The 14,596-nt window shown below is 40.4% G+C and overlaps 1 protein-coding gene across 1 annotated transcript in view; it reads left to right on the top strand.

The window, feature by feature from the left end:
- The window catches only part of PLPP1 (phospholipid phosphatase 1), a 74,720-nt gene that overhangs the window by 57,619 nt on the left and 2,505 nt on the right, over positions 1–14,596 (top strand). The window contains exons 4-5 of the mRNA XM_076362471.1: positions 770–827; positions 14,076–14,252. Of these exons, the coding sequence (XP_076218586.1) occupies positions 770–827; positions 14,076–14,252 (235 nt within the window). The remainder of the gene's footprint in view (positions 1–769; positions 828–14,075; positions 14,253–14,596) is intronic.

Below are 14,596 nucleotides of genomic sequence, written 5' to 3'. Positions count from 1 at the left end.
AGGGCAACGAGGCTGGTGAGGGGTCTGGAGCACAAGTCTTATGAGGAGCGGCTGAGGGAACTGGGACTGTTTAGCCTGGAGAAAAGGAGGCTGAGGGGAGACCTCATCGCTCTCTACAACTCCCTGAAAGGAGGTTGTAGCGAGGTGGGTGTCGGTCTCTTCTCCCAAGTAACAAGCGATAGGACGAGAGAAAATGGCCTCAAGTTGCGCCAGGGGAGGTTTAGATTGGACGTGAGGAAAAATTTCTTTACTGAAAGAGTGGTGAAACATTGGCACAGGCTGCCCAGGGAAGTGGTGGAGTCCCCATCCCTGGAGGTATTTAAAAGACGAGTAGATGCAGCGCTTAGGGACATGGTTTAGTGGGCATGGTGGTGTTGGGTTGACGGTTGGATTTGATGATCTTAGAGGTCTTTTCCAACCTTAATGATTCTATGATAATCTTCTATGAAAAAGGGCACTTGATTTCTAGCTTTCAGGATGTGTTCACTTGCTGTTCAAACTTCAGTCAAAGGGGTAGTACTTACTACCTAATGTGGAGATCAACTTAATGCTGCAATAGGATAGCTGCTGAGTAGTGAATTCAGTGCTGTTTGTCAAAAGCTGCTGTTGGACATGAGTGATGGCTGTTGTTCCTAGATAACCTCCTTGAAGAAAAAGCATGAAGGTGTTTGCATTTTTTCCAGTTCACTTGTGTAATATAAATTAATATCACTGTAGACTGAGTATTGCAAAAGAAAAATAATGAGATGTCTGCTCTCTTCTCTTCCAGACTATCATTTTACTCTGGCCATTCTTCGTTCTCCATGTACTGCATGCTCTTCCTAGCAGTAAGTATGCTCTTTCCATCTAAATGGCAACGAAAAGTCTGTTACCTACCTAGTACAAAATTGAAATATTTACGTGGCTGTTCTGTGCAAAGGACACTCCTTTTGTAGGATGCTTGTCTGAGATAATTAAAGATTTCTCAGTAGGAGTTGTAAGGGAACACCACTGATACTGGGACAAGAAGTAGAATTATATTCAATATGCCTAAAAATACTTAATATGGTAGTTGGCTTGTGTGTCCTGTCTAAAATGAACCTGGTGACAGTGGGTTTGGAAAATATGCTGCTACTTAAATTTAGTTATATTGAAAGTATTGCAAGACATATAAAAATATATAATAAGATATGTCTGACTTAATGAAACATGCAAAGCCTATTTAAAAAACAAAAACCCTAAACTTAAACCCTGATCAAATGTGGGTGGGCCCATAAGCACAAAACAGGAGATGAACCTGAATTTTTAAATTCCTTTTAATTTTCTTCTATCTTTTAGGGGCAGGGAGGGAGAGTGAGGGAAACGAGGGGACAGATCTGTCTGTGGAAGTAAATGCTAATGATAAGATCGATTCACTAATGCTTCAATTGGAGCCTAATATATTTCAGTTCAAATTGTTCCAAGTCAGCTAGGGCAAATTATTTTCACTGCTAGGATAAGCTTTGTAACACTGAAAGATTGATTTGGTTATTATCCCCCTGCTAATTTGTAATGCAGAAGGTATTAAACAACTTTGTGCAATTTTGTTGTTAATGTAGTTGTAAAATTAAGCTCTAGTCCTGGGTATAAATTGCAAACTAACACATACATGCCAGGATCTTCACAGAGCTCAGATTCAATTTGCCTTCTCATCTTGATTGTATTTTTAATTTTTTCGCTGTCTCTTGGCAATGGTATAACATCCACAGCTAGTGGACAGATTATTCAAAATAAACTAAAAGCCCCACAACCGCATACAGAAAGGGGTGGCTCTTCAGTATGACGTAGGTCTTTTTTAACTTTATTTTAAAATAAAGCTTTTTCAAAAGCTCAGTGTTCAGTCTAGATCTATCATTGCAGTTTGTGGTTAAACCTGTTTAGTTCCTCTCCCCTCTCTTACCTGTCTTTATGTAATGTAAATACAAAGAGTTCATAAAAGTATTATGTCCTGGATTTGACTAGAATATAGCGCAACTTCCTATCTGTCAGCTCTTTTTTTTTTTAAATAATGAAGTCTCTTTACTTGCTCATTGACTGGCAGTCTCCAAAATTATATAGGTCCACTTGTGATATGATTCCAAAAACAAAACCACTATTTCCATAGTACAGTGGAGCAATTACGGCTATATAGCAACCTAATACTGACTTGCTCCATTGGGTTCAGCCATACCCTTCTGATCCAGCTGCTCCGTGCATGGTTTGTGTTGAGCAACGTGAGAATGTGATACTGCCACCCCTCAGAAGCACAAACTTAGAAACAAGAAGAAACTTGCTAGGTGTGTGGCAATGAGTATGGTTTATAATTTATACTGACTGGATTACGGTCGTTTGGCAGGGATCTGAATCTGTCTGAACTCTTACCTCTGTCACGTGTATGTGTAAGGAGAGTCCTGCTTGCTGCAGCCTGGGGAAATGGTGGTGGTCAGAAGGACTTCTCAGCTGGTGCAGACTGAGAGAAAGGAGTTGCTATCTTCAAACCTTGCATCTGTTAATTAAAACCTGTGTGTGCCCCGGCTGCCTGCCCCTCTTACCCCCCACCCCCCCCGTGCTGTAATTCTGAGACCATCTTTAGTTGAATACAATTTAATAGAAGATGTGCTGAACAGCTTGGACCTTGTTTGTTTAACCTACTAGGATTTGAAAAAATGCAGCCTTTGGCAAGAAAGTCAAGAATTCTTTATTTTGAAGATACAAACTTCATGTGGGTTGAATAACGCTTTTTGTAGTTGCCTGTGGCATGGTTTTTCTTAATCCATGCAAAGGAGCTTGTGTGGAGAGTTCCTGAACAGGCAGCTATGAACCTTACCTGCCTTGGGGGGGGTGGGGGTGGGGGGTGTGTGTGTGTGTGTGTGTGTGTGTGAGCGAGCTTTATTCTTAGCAACCTTCTACATGGGGGAGAGGTGGGACAGTGGAGTCAAATCCATCCTCTGTATGCCACTTTGAAATGCTGTAAACCCAGAGCTTGTGTCAGTCCTAGTTCAGCAATGAAGTAAAGCTTGCTGTGGCTCAGCATGCTGCTACAGAAACTGACCTTGTGTTCATTCAGTTCTGTAGCAACTGTAAGACAACATGGCTTTACTTAGCTCCCTTAAACTAGAAGGGTATGAATGTCTTTAACGAATGTCATGTTAAGAGTTAAACAGTAAGTGTTTTACTGGAGATCAGTTTGTTATTCAGTAAATGTGTCAACGAGTAGCCAGAACCCTGGCTGGAAGAGAAGGCATTCTTCATCTATTCCTGCACCCCGGTTTCTTGTCTTGTCTCTGGCTGAGCTATTGCCCAGTACAAATAAGAGGCTTTGTGGAGATTAGACTTCTACTTTCTTCTGTCCTGTAATAAGATTATTCATCCAGAAACTGTTGGGAGACCTTCATAGGGACATCTGAAGAAGGTTAATGACTCCTGTGCAGGATGTTTTTACCTTGCTGATTAACGCAGCATTACTGCATACCAGCCTTTGCACTGAATGTGGTCTTTTTTTTTTTTTAAAAAAAAAAAAAAGGGAAAAAAGGAAAAAGTACAAACATCTTTAAGCAGACAGCTACTGCAGGAAGGTGAGGAAAACGGCTTTCTAACCCTCCCCCTCACCCACGTGGCAAGGCAGAATGCTGCCACTGGCTCTAAACAAAACCTGTGGCACTCGATAACCTGTTCATTAACTGAACTCTGATGCTGGCTTCATCTGCTTTTTGCACACTTACTTCAGCCGTGGACTGAGTCATGAGCAGGACAGAATTGTTAACATGTGGCATTACTCATAGGCAGTATTAATCGTAACCAGACACTAGCATGCTGGTTTCTGGAGAGACTGGAGGAGTCTGCCATATGTGCATACTGCAGAAAGCATACTCTTGTATGTTGTTTGCTGAACACATGTACTGTGTCAGGTTATGCATTTCAAAAATGAGGGAACATTCTGGGAGAATCAAAGGGGGAGTAATCTCTGCCACAGACAGTACAAACACTGCAACTATGAAATGAGAGATGCTTGAAGTGTGTGGCTTAAATAAAGCCACCTTGCAAAGTACTAGGCAAAGTAGTGAAACACTTCTGCAGCTTCAGTTACTTACAGCAGAATTGCTGAATTACAAACCAGTTAGAACAGGAAAAAGCTACAGTTTGTGCACTTGCACATGACGGATTAAAAATGAACGTGAGGTGGTTCATCAGCATGCTCAAATGTTTTAGATGCTTTAAACCTTTGGTGACATGAGAAATTCCACAAGTCTCAGTGGGAACTGTGGTATCTGAGTTCTGACTGTATGGCTTCGATGGTATTGGGAGAAAAAACTGCAATTTTGAACATAATCTTGTGCTGCATATCCCACCTCATAGTCAGGGCAGTACATAGAAACACCTGACAGCTCAGGCTTTGTATTTAATGTGAAGGCAGTTGTTGGCAAAAACTGTAAGTTGTAGGTGCTGCTGGGTGGGTGTATTTTTAAGAGTTCATCTCTTAGGGATGCTGTGATTTTAATGTCTTCATATTCTGGGGGCTTCATTACCCTGGAAGTAGGGATTTTGTCTAGATGATCTCTCATTTTCTTGCTTCAGGAGCATATAGAAGGAAATGTGTGACTTAGTTCAGAAGGAAGGATAGAAGCTGAAAAGCTTAAAATTCCAAATTGAAAATATGTAACATGGCTTTAAAAAAAGCTAAAGAAACATGAAAGAACATCATGCCACATGAACTGTTCAGAATGAATAGTCTAAGCAAGTACATATCTGGGAATTTGAAGCATTTCTCCTTAGTTTGTCTTTTGGTTTGTGGGACAGCACTGGAGAGCAGAACTTAACTTTTAACTTCAGGATTGGAAATATTTACTTGCTATGTAATTTGTTCCCCAGCATTTACAGTTACTTAATATTGTCTTTCTTAGGTTCCTTGCAGAAGCAGCGTTCACCTTCCATGCATGTGGGCAGTCAATCTTTTAAAGGTTATCTAAATAAAAGGAATGAGTCTGATACCATGTCAACTTACATACTTACATAATTAATAGCAGCTTCATTAAGCTAGTCCCTGCTTAAAGCCTTTTGTGGCAAACTATAATGAATTTACATTTTGTTACCATGTTTGAATTGTCAGTGTGCTAAATCTCTACTTGAACTGGTCTCATGTAGCTTGCTGTATGTGACTATCTGGCATTAAAACAGAAGCAAAGGCAGTGTCTACTGCAAATCACTGTGCAATTTGCCATTGAGAAAGGAGGTTTGCTCCCCTGCAGAGTAAGGAGAAGAATGTATTAATTCTGTTTAATAAAACACTTATCTAACAAGTTCTAAAAGAATGATAATACGATAGAAATGTGTAGATTTTGAGTAACTTTAGGGAATATTAAATAATTTACATAATCTACCTATTTAAATAAGCAGTAGTGTATATCACTTATCATTCTTACAGCATGGAGATCACTGCTGCATTTTGCATAACTGGATGTTATGTTGCCATGTACCTGTAAAAAAAAAAAAAAAAAGCCGTTGTGTCTAGCTGGACCAGTTTAAGGCCTGGGTTTTCAGCCTACTACCAGGTTAGACTTACGGTTTCTTTTAGTTTCTAACTCATTGGTGTATGGAATGAGTGAAACCACAGAAAAAATCTGCTTGCAGACTGTCAGGCCAGGAAGTTGTGGTGGAGAATGTATTTTGAGAGTCATTTGGCAGAGCTAGGTGGGTCAGTTTCGGACCAGACGGAGCTGTTATCTCTGGGATGCTTTTGCCAACAACAGCTTTATGTGGAAACTAGAGGGGGTTTGAGCTGCAACAGTCTGTGGGAACCCAGTGACCTAATAACAGATGCTGGATCCCAAATTGTCTCTGTCATCCCCTCCCCCTGCTGCTCCTTTCCCTTCATAGTTAAACAGCTGGCATGATCTCTCTTGTATCAACAAAACCCATTTTATCTTGGCTTGGAGAATGGGAGGGCGAGTGTAGTTTAACACCTCCTCTGGCAATGTCCACGCAACCAAACTAGCACCCTAGAGGGGGAGATGCTGCAGTTAATCGTAAGTTTTTGCTTCAACTTCTTTTTTTTTTTTTTCCCCCCAAACTTACGTCTGAAAGCTATTGTAAATTAAAATGCTAAATGCATGCTGTCTTCAGTAGCGAGGATGACCCCACTGCAACTGCAGTTGGCAGAAATGAGCGGGCCCTGAGGATCAGGTTGCTGTAATGGAGTCTGTCTTGGCTGTAGCTGGCCTGGGCACTTCCCTGCCTGCACCTGACCCAGGATGAAGAACAGGGCGGCAGAAACCCAGCCAAGCTGCCCTGCTATTCTGGGGATGGCAACGTGTTTGTGTTGCTTAGACTTGGGACAAAAGGGGATGATGAATCTTTGCACTATGTAACTTGAGTGGCACTTAAGCTCTCCCACAGTTCATTGGGAAAGAACATCTCGTGTGTCCAAGGCCACAGGGAATTACAGATGAGAACAGGAGGGTGACTGGTATTTCAGTGACCTGGGCTGACAGCCTTCTTTTGCAGAGAGATCATAGGCTAAACACAAGTGAAAGTGGGGTTTAGGCTGCTTTTTGTACTCATGCTCCTAAATGTGCCAATCAAGCTTTGCTCTTGAAATCTCTTACTTTAATTGTTTATGTTGGGATTGGAAGTTGAGTGAAACAGTATCCAAATAAGAGCCTGGGAGCCTTTAACACAGTATTTTAGGTATGTCTGTTTGCATGGCAGTATTTCTTTACTTTCCCAAATGCTACTGACTAGAGCTACAAAACAGTCCTTAACGTGTTCCTGCCCACATGAAAGTTGAGGACTACCTAGTCTTCAAAAACTAATGAAAAGACATTTGTTACTGAAAATGTTTTGTTTAGCTATAGCTGTGGGTAGTACCAAGCATCTTAACTTGAAGGAGAGATGAAAAAATAAAGGGTAACTGGTGATTCTGTGAGGCTCGCGTATGGAGACGCTTGTGCTTCTACTTGTATGCATTCCTAGTATTCTTTTAATATTGGTATTTAGACTTTTTAATAGTAAGCAAACGAAACAAAATGACTTCTCCATAGTTTGCTTGGGAGTTACGGCCGTCCGTAGTGATGAGATTATTGTGAATTGGCTCCTGTAGGACTGAGCTGAAAGCAATACCTTGCAGTGCTTACATTCTTGCAAAAGTTTCTATAACTTGGTAGACACAACAGAAAAATACTTACTCCAAGTAGAAGGAACACATTTTTCTTCTCATCAGAAGAGAGCCAAGTGTTAGCATTTGGAATGGAATAAAATGTTATTGTTTATCCTGCCTTATGGTAAAATGAAGTCAATAAATTATTTATGCAATATACAGCCAAATTGAGGCTGGAGGATTAAAAACCCAAAAAACATTACTGGTCCAGTGGGAATGTCTGTACAGAATAGATTGATTGTACTTTTGATATTGAATTGAGAGTTGGACTATTACTAGTAACAGACAGGATTTTTTCCCGTTGCATAGGAGGCAGCTCTTGCATGTCAATTGCCTTTTGACAGCAGCATGCAGCTATCTTAAAAAGGCCAGACTAGTACATATTCTGCCTTTTCTCCCTAGTCTAGTCATTTTTTTTCCCCTTAATTCAGCTGTCCAGTGGATCAGTTCCCTGTACCAGCTCACCACAGGGCTATTCAAACATCAGAGCTGGCACAGGGGAATCAGCAGGAGTACATGGTTGGAGTAAACGGGATAGACCATCCCTTTGAACAGCAGCCCAGATACACCTCCACCTTGAAGTAACTGCAGACCTATATCCTTTTCCTTCACTGCAAGGGGAAAAACTAATTCTGAAATGTTGCTTCTCTTTCCTTTTTCTCCCCAATCAAAATAAAACTGAAGAACTGATAATGCTGCAGATATACCAGGGATCATAAATATGTATTTGTTAAGAAAAGGAGGAGATCTCATTAAAAAGGCAAAATAAACTTCCAGTCTAGGTTTCTTTTTTCTTTTTTTTTTTTTAAAGAATCCCAGCTCATGAGTGACTCATGAATTCTGCTACATCTCTGTAGTGCTTTTATAATACAGTCTTCTGTTTGGATGTGAGCCTGTTGTGTTTAAAATTACGTGGGATAGGCATTATCCATATTAACATCAAGCTTCACATGAAACAAACTGCACGTTGATTTCTGGTTTGCAGGCAGTGTCGTCTTGGTTGATGCCTCGAGCTCTGTGTTTATTCACAGATACAGTGCTTACAGGTATAAAACAAGTTGTTGCATTTGTATGTAATATTTGCATAAATACAAGATTGTATATGACAGGTTATTTCTCAGCATATCTTGTGGCTCTCGGCCATTGTTTTGTGCTCAGAACTGCAATTTTTAAACTGTTTCCTGGATTTCTTGCATTTCCTTGAATTCCAGAGTTTGTGCTAGCTGAAATATGATTAATAGCTTTTATACAAAGCTATTTGAATAATAGCTTTTATACAAACTGGCTTTTATACAAAGGAATCTGTAAAGTTTCCTGTAACATACAGAAAGGGAAGAGCTATTTTACAAACCTTCACAGAAGAAGTAGAAAGCTTGGAAGATCTCTGAAGGGGGCTTTTTTTCTTCCCTGTTGCCTAGTCTGAGCAGGGCAGAGGTGTCTTGGTCTGTACTGCTGGATTGTTGAGCAGGACTGGAACAGGGAGATGGCAGATCATCCATCTGTCTAAATGTTTGTTTTCTGTTGCTTTCTAGCATTATGCAAGAATCCAGGGTGAATGTCTCAGCTCTTTCATTCTCTTGGAGGATCTTGTTTGAATAACTGCTTGTATCAAAGCTACTCAGGTGCAAACTTTGTCTTGTACAAGTGTGTAGTACTGCGGTTACTGGAGTCCCCTCTCCTCACAGAAAGGCAATGATGCTTATTTACTGATGGAGTTGGAGGGTGGATGGTTACTTTGGCGCTCTGTGCATCTACTCAGCTTCCTAATGGAAGACTTCACAGACTTAGGAGCGGGGCAGTGGGTGGGGGGGGGTGGGATTGTGTCCTGTAAGGATGTCCTTGGGATAGAAATGGAGTTTTCCTATCCTACAAATGTGCCTTGATTCTCAGCCTTTATTCCTAACCCCAGGTCTCCTGGAGAATTTTGCCCCATGTTTTATCATATTAGTTACTCTGAGGCTGTTTTTTTCTGAAGAATTTCAAACACTGGTGCCTCCCTTCTTCCACCCCTGCCTCATTAACAAAACCACCAAAACAGAGTACCTACATATCCCCCTCCTCCACCCCAGAAATCCCAAAGCCAACCACACACATTTGTACACACACTTGAGGCAGCTTATGCATTACTGTTTCAGAGCTGCTTGGTTTGGGAAGAATCCTTATGGTGGATTTCCACAAGCACTGATTACTGTTCATGGCTCTTGAGGCTTTTTGGGTCAGCAGATTTGCTTTGAAGTATGAGCTTTTCTAACTGTAGTCAATAATGGATCCAAACACTGACTGTAACTGCAGTAGGATCTTGTGCCCGTTCCGAACAAACAGTAATGCCATAGGGGTTTTTCTTAATGCTCAGGCAGATATCATGAAACCAAAGTTAGACATGACTAATGGTAAATGCTAAGCTAAGTAAAGTCAATGCCATTTACTTGCTTCCTCCCAAAACTTGTATTGACTACTATGGTCTCTCAAAGTAGGGCTTTTTTCATAAGAAAACTGACTTTCTGCACCTTTGTTTCTCTTCCAGACTCTTACTACTTGTACTTGGACAAATTGAGAAGTGTTTTCATTTCCCTGTGTCACAGGGCAGTTTTCTCTCTAGGAAAACCATATTCTCTCTCTGTTTTGCTATTAAGTTCATGATGCTGTGAGTATATTAAGATTGAGGAGATAGATAGAGAAAAATAAGAGGAAAAATAGGTACATCTCCAAAGGGAAAGTGTGCTTCTGTTCCTTAGGACAGAACAGGACACCTGTAGAAAATGTGATTACTAGGGCCTTTTGATATCAGGAAACATAAAATGCTATTGAAGAAAATCCACTGTCAAAAAGTGACATAACAAATCAATTGGTACAAGTAAAACTCTTCCTGGGTGGGGGAAAAACCCCCAAAACTTTTCTCCTTTTGACTTCCATTCTTGGAGGACTGAAAGTACAGGAGGATTTCCCGTACCTTAATAGGCAAAAGATTTTGCAGTACAGAATTTTTGTGTAATAAGACTTTGGAAAAAAGCTGAGAAGGTATTGAATGAAAAATGACGGAGGAGTTTTAAGTATTGAAACTAAGTATCAGAAATATGACCTCAGTTAGTGGAGTGAGTAGGTTCTGGTGGATTTAAAAGAATTTTGTGCCCTTAAGGTGGGTATGTGAGATGTTAGCTGTTAGGAAATTTTCTTGTGAAGCTGCATGGTTACACCTCCAAAAGTCCATCTAGGAAATAAAAGTCACTATTTTTTAAAACCGGGTAGGCAGGCATGTGTATATGTATCTTAATACTGCTTTGGTAGAAGAGCAAATACTTGAAAGCTATGCGAGAAACATTAAGAGTAGCAAATAATTCTCCAGTTGCAGAGACGCTTCCATTCATGTCTGTGGCTTCTTGCAAGAAGCCACAAAGTGGCTGTGAGTTTCTCTTCATTCCTGTGTGTATTTTTAGAAATGAAGTACTAGACTATAGGTTAAGAACCTTGTGTTCAGGATGTGTGTGGTGTAGAGAACATACTTTCATTATAGAGTGAGCACTAGCTAGTAGGGAAAAAAAATTGGAGATTATTTAATCCCATTACAAGAAAGTTTCTATGAAATCTACTTGTGCATTTTAAAAAGAACGAACAAAACCAACATGAGAAAGGGCAGGATGGAGGAGTGAAGAGAAATAGGTCATAGCTGAATGGTATTATTGAACGAGGAGACAGATGCTTAGAAACAGGATAGGAGGTAAGCTAGCATGGTCAAATAGCTGTCACTGATAGGAGCGCGTTGCTGCCAGAACAGCTCTGGATGCTCCTGCTGTGTTCATAGGCTCACAAATGTATTTCTCAGCAACAAGTGAAATGCTAGTAAGGGGCATTACAGTAGTAGTAACCAGATGATGTTTCCTAAAGTTCCTGCTGCTTTCGTAGATTACAAGTTTTACTTGTAAAGTTACTCCTTTCTAGCAAAGAGACTTGGGTGGGGAGATGGGCAGGGATTGCTTCTGTTTCCCTTCTTCAAGCCTGTGCTGTAAACGACTTCAAAGAGGAGCAAAAGATCCTGAGGGCATGCTTTGCATATCGGGAGGGGCTCTGTAAACAGTCTGAAGTAATTGCCTTACATTAGTCAACAGAGTCAAAATAGTAGTAAGTGTTAATGCAGCGTAACACCAGGACATCTCTATATTGTGCATGTAATGCTATGTAAGGACTAATACTATATAAGGGACTCCTGGGCATACTTCTGGTATCAACCTTGGTTATATTTAATGAAATTATAAGGCAAAAGCTCCTTCCTCTCTTTGGCTGCTTTATTTTCCTGTGCAGTCCTGCTGGCCTGTTTCAGCCCGGACATGTTGCTTTTGTCTTTCTAAGAGTCATGGTAGTAGGAAGAATCTTTTGCAGGGGAGCATGACTGCCTGAGCCTATTAAAAGCAGTGTCAGTTTGAAGTTAACTTGCTTAAAAATAACATGGCATTTGCCATTGCAGCAGCTGGTTAGTAAGTGATTACTCTCAACTGAGCAAAAACATAGCAGAAAAAAACAATTGTAACCAGAAGAACAGCTGCTACTTCTGAAATTAAACACAGCAGCGATCAGTCACACTGACACTTATCTGTGGTATGATTTCTCGCCCTTCTCACACCTAGTTTTAGAATAATATAAATCCATCTGCTGGTAGAAGGTGCAAGAAGGGCTTTAGGCATTTCCTGTACAGCTACTGGAGTTGGTCATGTGAGGAAGCGCCTAGAATTGATGAAGTCTGTAGCCAACTGCATGTGTTCTGCAGGTGATAAAGCAGCTCCAGATCTACTCCATGACTAGAGTTTACTCTCTTAGTACGGAAATTAAGTCTTCACGTAGATGTTATATACAACAATATATATAAATCCAAGTTTCTTGTTTGATGCTTTGTCAAGCAGAAAGAAAACCTGAATACATGCTGTGTAAGGCAGATTCAAAGGCTATTTTATTGGTCATTCGGTGTTGTGGGCTGGCATCTTTCCAAGTTTGCTTTTTGTGTGGCTTGCCTCATTTTCTTCCCCTGTTCGGAAGTAAACCTGGTTTCCCACCTATCTGCAGTTGCATAACCCTTTTTCTTTCTAATACGACTATACATCTTTGCCAACTACCAGAAATCCTTACATGGAAAAAACTTTTACAGCAAGGTATTTTTAGCTGACTTAAGCAAGCAGAATTTAGTGAGAATAGGGAAAGAGGAAAGAACAGCCAGTATTGAATCATCAGCCCTCTCTTCTTAGGCTACCAGCATGTGCTCCTTGGACCCACCTCTGCTCCATCTGGCACTCAGGTGGTGTTCTGGTCTACTGTTGGAAAATCCAGAAGTAGTATTAGTATAAGACCATTAAAACACCTTTTGTTAAAAGAACTGTGACAGCTAATTTTTGAAGTGGCTAAACAATATTTTCCCTAGTGGTGAAATTAAGGTCCCCAGAAATAAGCCGTGCCCACCACTTGAGGGGGGGTTGAAATTATTTTCCAGCTCAGGCTTAGCTGTAGCTTCTTCGGTCTGATTTCACCCTGATCTTGCTATTAAAGAAAACTGGTTATGGATAGGGTTGATCTTTCTGATGCTCCATTTACAGCTGAAAAAGTCAGCATGCCAAAATTATGATGCAAGTTACTCAGAGAAACCAACCAAACATTCCCCAGATGTTTAACTTTGGAAAGTAGCACCTTTGCATCTACAGTGCATGCTCTATGCCTGTATTTACATTGTAAATGTAATGCTTCTAAAAGGTAGCCATGGCTTTTGAAGTTGGCAATGGAGGCATTTACCAGAAGTTTAGTGTGCTGTCTTAGTGCCTGAAGCCTGTGTTTTAGTTAGCTTCTACGATTTCACAAGACCATCAATCAAGGTTTTGTACTCGACCTGAAGTTCCTAGATGGTACTGAGAAGATATACTTGAAATGTTAAATATAACTTCCAACTGTATTGTTCTTCTCTGTAAATACGGTAACTATGGTGCCTTTTTTGGTGACAGGATTAAGTTCCAGAATAAATTCAATTATGTTCACAGGGTGGATTTGGAGAAGCTCCTCTTATAGCTGAAGTAAGAGGTCTCTGTCTTAGACAGACCAGAGAAGGAGACAAAAGCAGGGTCTTAGATTAGATTGGAAAGTAATGAGTTAAATACATGAATTTGAGATAACACATCAAAAGCATAGATATACACAACACAAATAGAGCTGAGGGAAGAGAAAAAACATGGGAACTGCACATATGCACTTGCTTACCAGAGTGGTAACCAGTGGTAACCGTTAATATGCAGCTAAAAAAGGACTAGGAACAGATGGAGCTCAGTGAAATACACCAGTGACAACTGAGGAATGTGATCCTAGATGTTATCAATCATATCAAGTTAGTTCTGACGCTTAACTACAGCTGGAATATTATGCTAAAAGTTGATAATACTAAAGGCGACTGGAACTGAGAATAAAGAATGGCAGCTCTAGGTATAGAATATGTTACTGAAGATGTTAATGGTCTTCCTGCTCAGAGCAAGATGGGGCTCCCTGTATGTGGAGGACTGTAAATTTGGATGGTTGCCAGCTTTTTTTTTTTTTTTTTTGTATAAGACTTACCTGTAGTTAATGCAGGAGTAAAATACTGGTTTGACTTCCACTGGATTCTTTCTAAGCCTTAAGTGGCTCTGGTATTACCAGTACCTTTATACTGAAAATAGTCATTTGTCACAGGGGTACACATACAGCAAGTATCTATATGATGGTGTTATGTAGTTTTATATAAAACATAGACCAACTCCATCTTAGCATACTTGTGAGAGTATAGCTCTTGGGACATCTGTGGACATTATCAGATGTCTCTGAACACGAATTTCAACTCAACTCTTTGAACAGACCCAACACAATTTTACATGATTACTGCTTCTGTATTTACTGCATTTTATAATTATTTTTCTTTTCCTTTTAGCTTTACCTTCAGGCCAGAATGAAAGGAGACTGGGCAAGACTTGTACGTCCTACCCTACAATTTGGTCTTATTGCTGCATCTATCTATGTGGGTCTCTCACGTGTTTCTGATTACAAGCATCATTGGAGTGATGTTTTAACAGGACTCATTCAGGGAGCAGTGGTGGCTGTGCTCATTGTAAGTAATTCCTGAGGGGTGGGTGTGGGTGTAAATGCTGCTTTTATAAACAGCTCCTTAGAATTGCAGGCTGTGTTCAGAGGAAAGCAGACCTGTCTTCCTAATGCTTTGAAAATTGCTGGAGAGAGGAAACAACTCCTTGAGCTGGATGTAGCAATAGTACTTCGGGGAGTGCAGCAGACTCTGGGCCAATGATGAGATAAGTGGCTGTTTTAGCTGTTAGGCAACATGAAATTGTCCCTGCCCAAGAGCTTTTCAAATAACCAAGATGGAAACAGTCAACTGCAAAACTGCGTGGGCCTCTATATAACTATACCTTTCACTTCTAGCCAAATTCTAAATCT

The sequence above is a fragment of the Aptenodytes patagonicus genome, chromosome Z, assembly GCF_965638725.1.
Source record: "Aptenodytes patagonicus chromosome Z, bAptPat1.pri.cur, whole genome shotgun sequence".
Lineage (NCBI taxonomy): Eukaryota > Metazoa > Chordata > Aves > Sphenisciformes > Spheniscidae > Aptenodytes > Aptenodytes patagonicus.
This window is presented reverse-complemented; position numbering and strand designations above follow the sequence as displayed.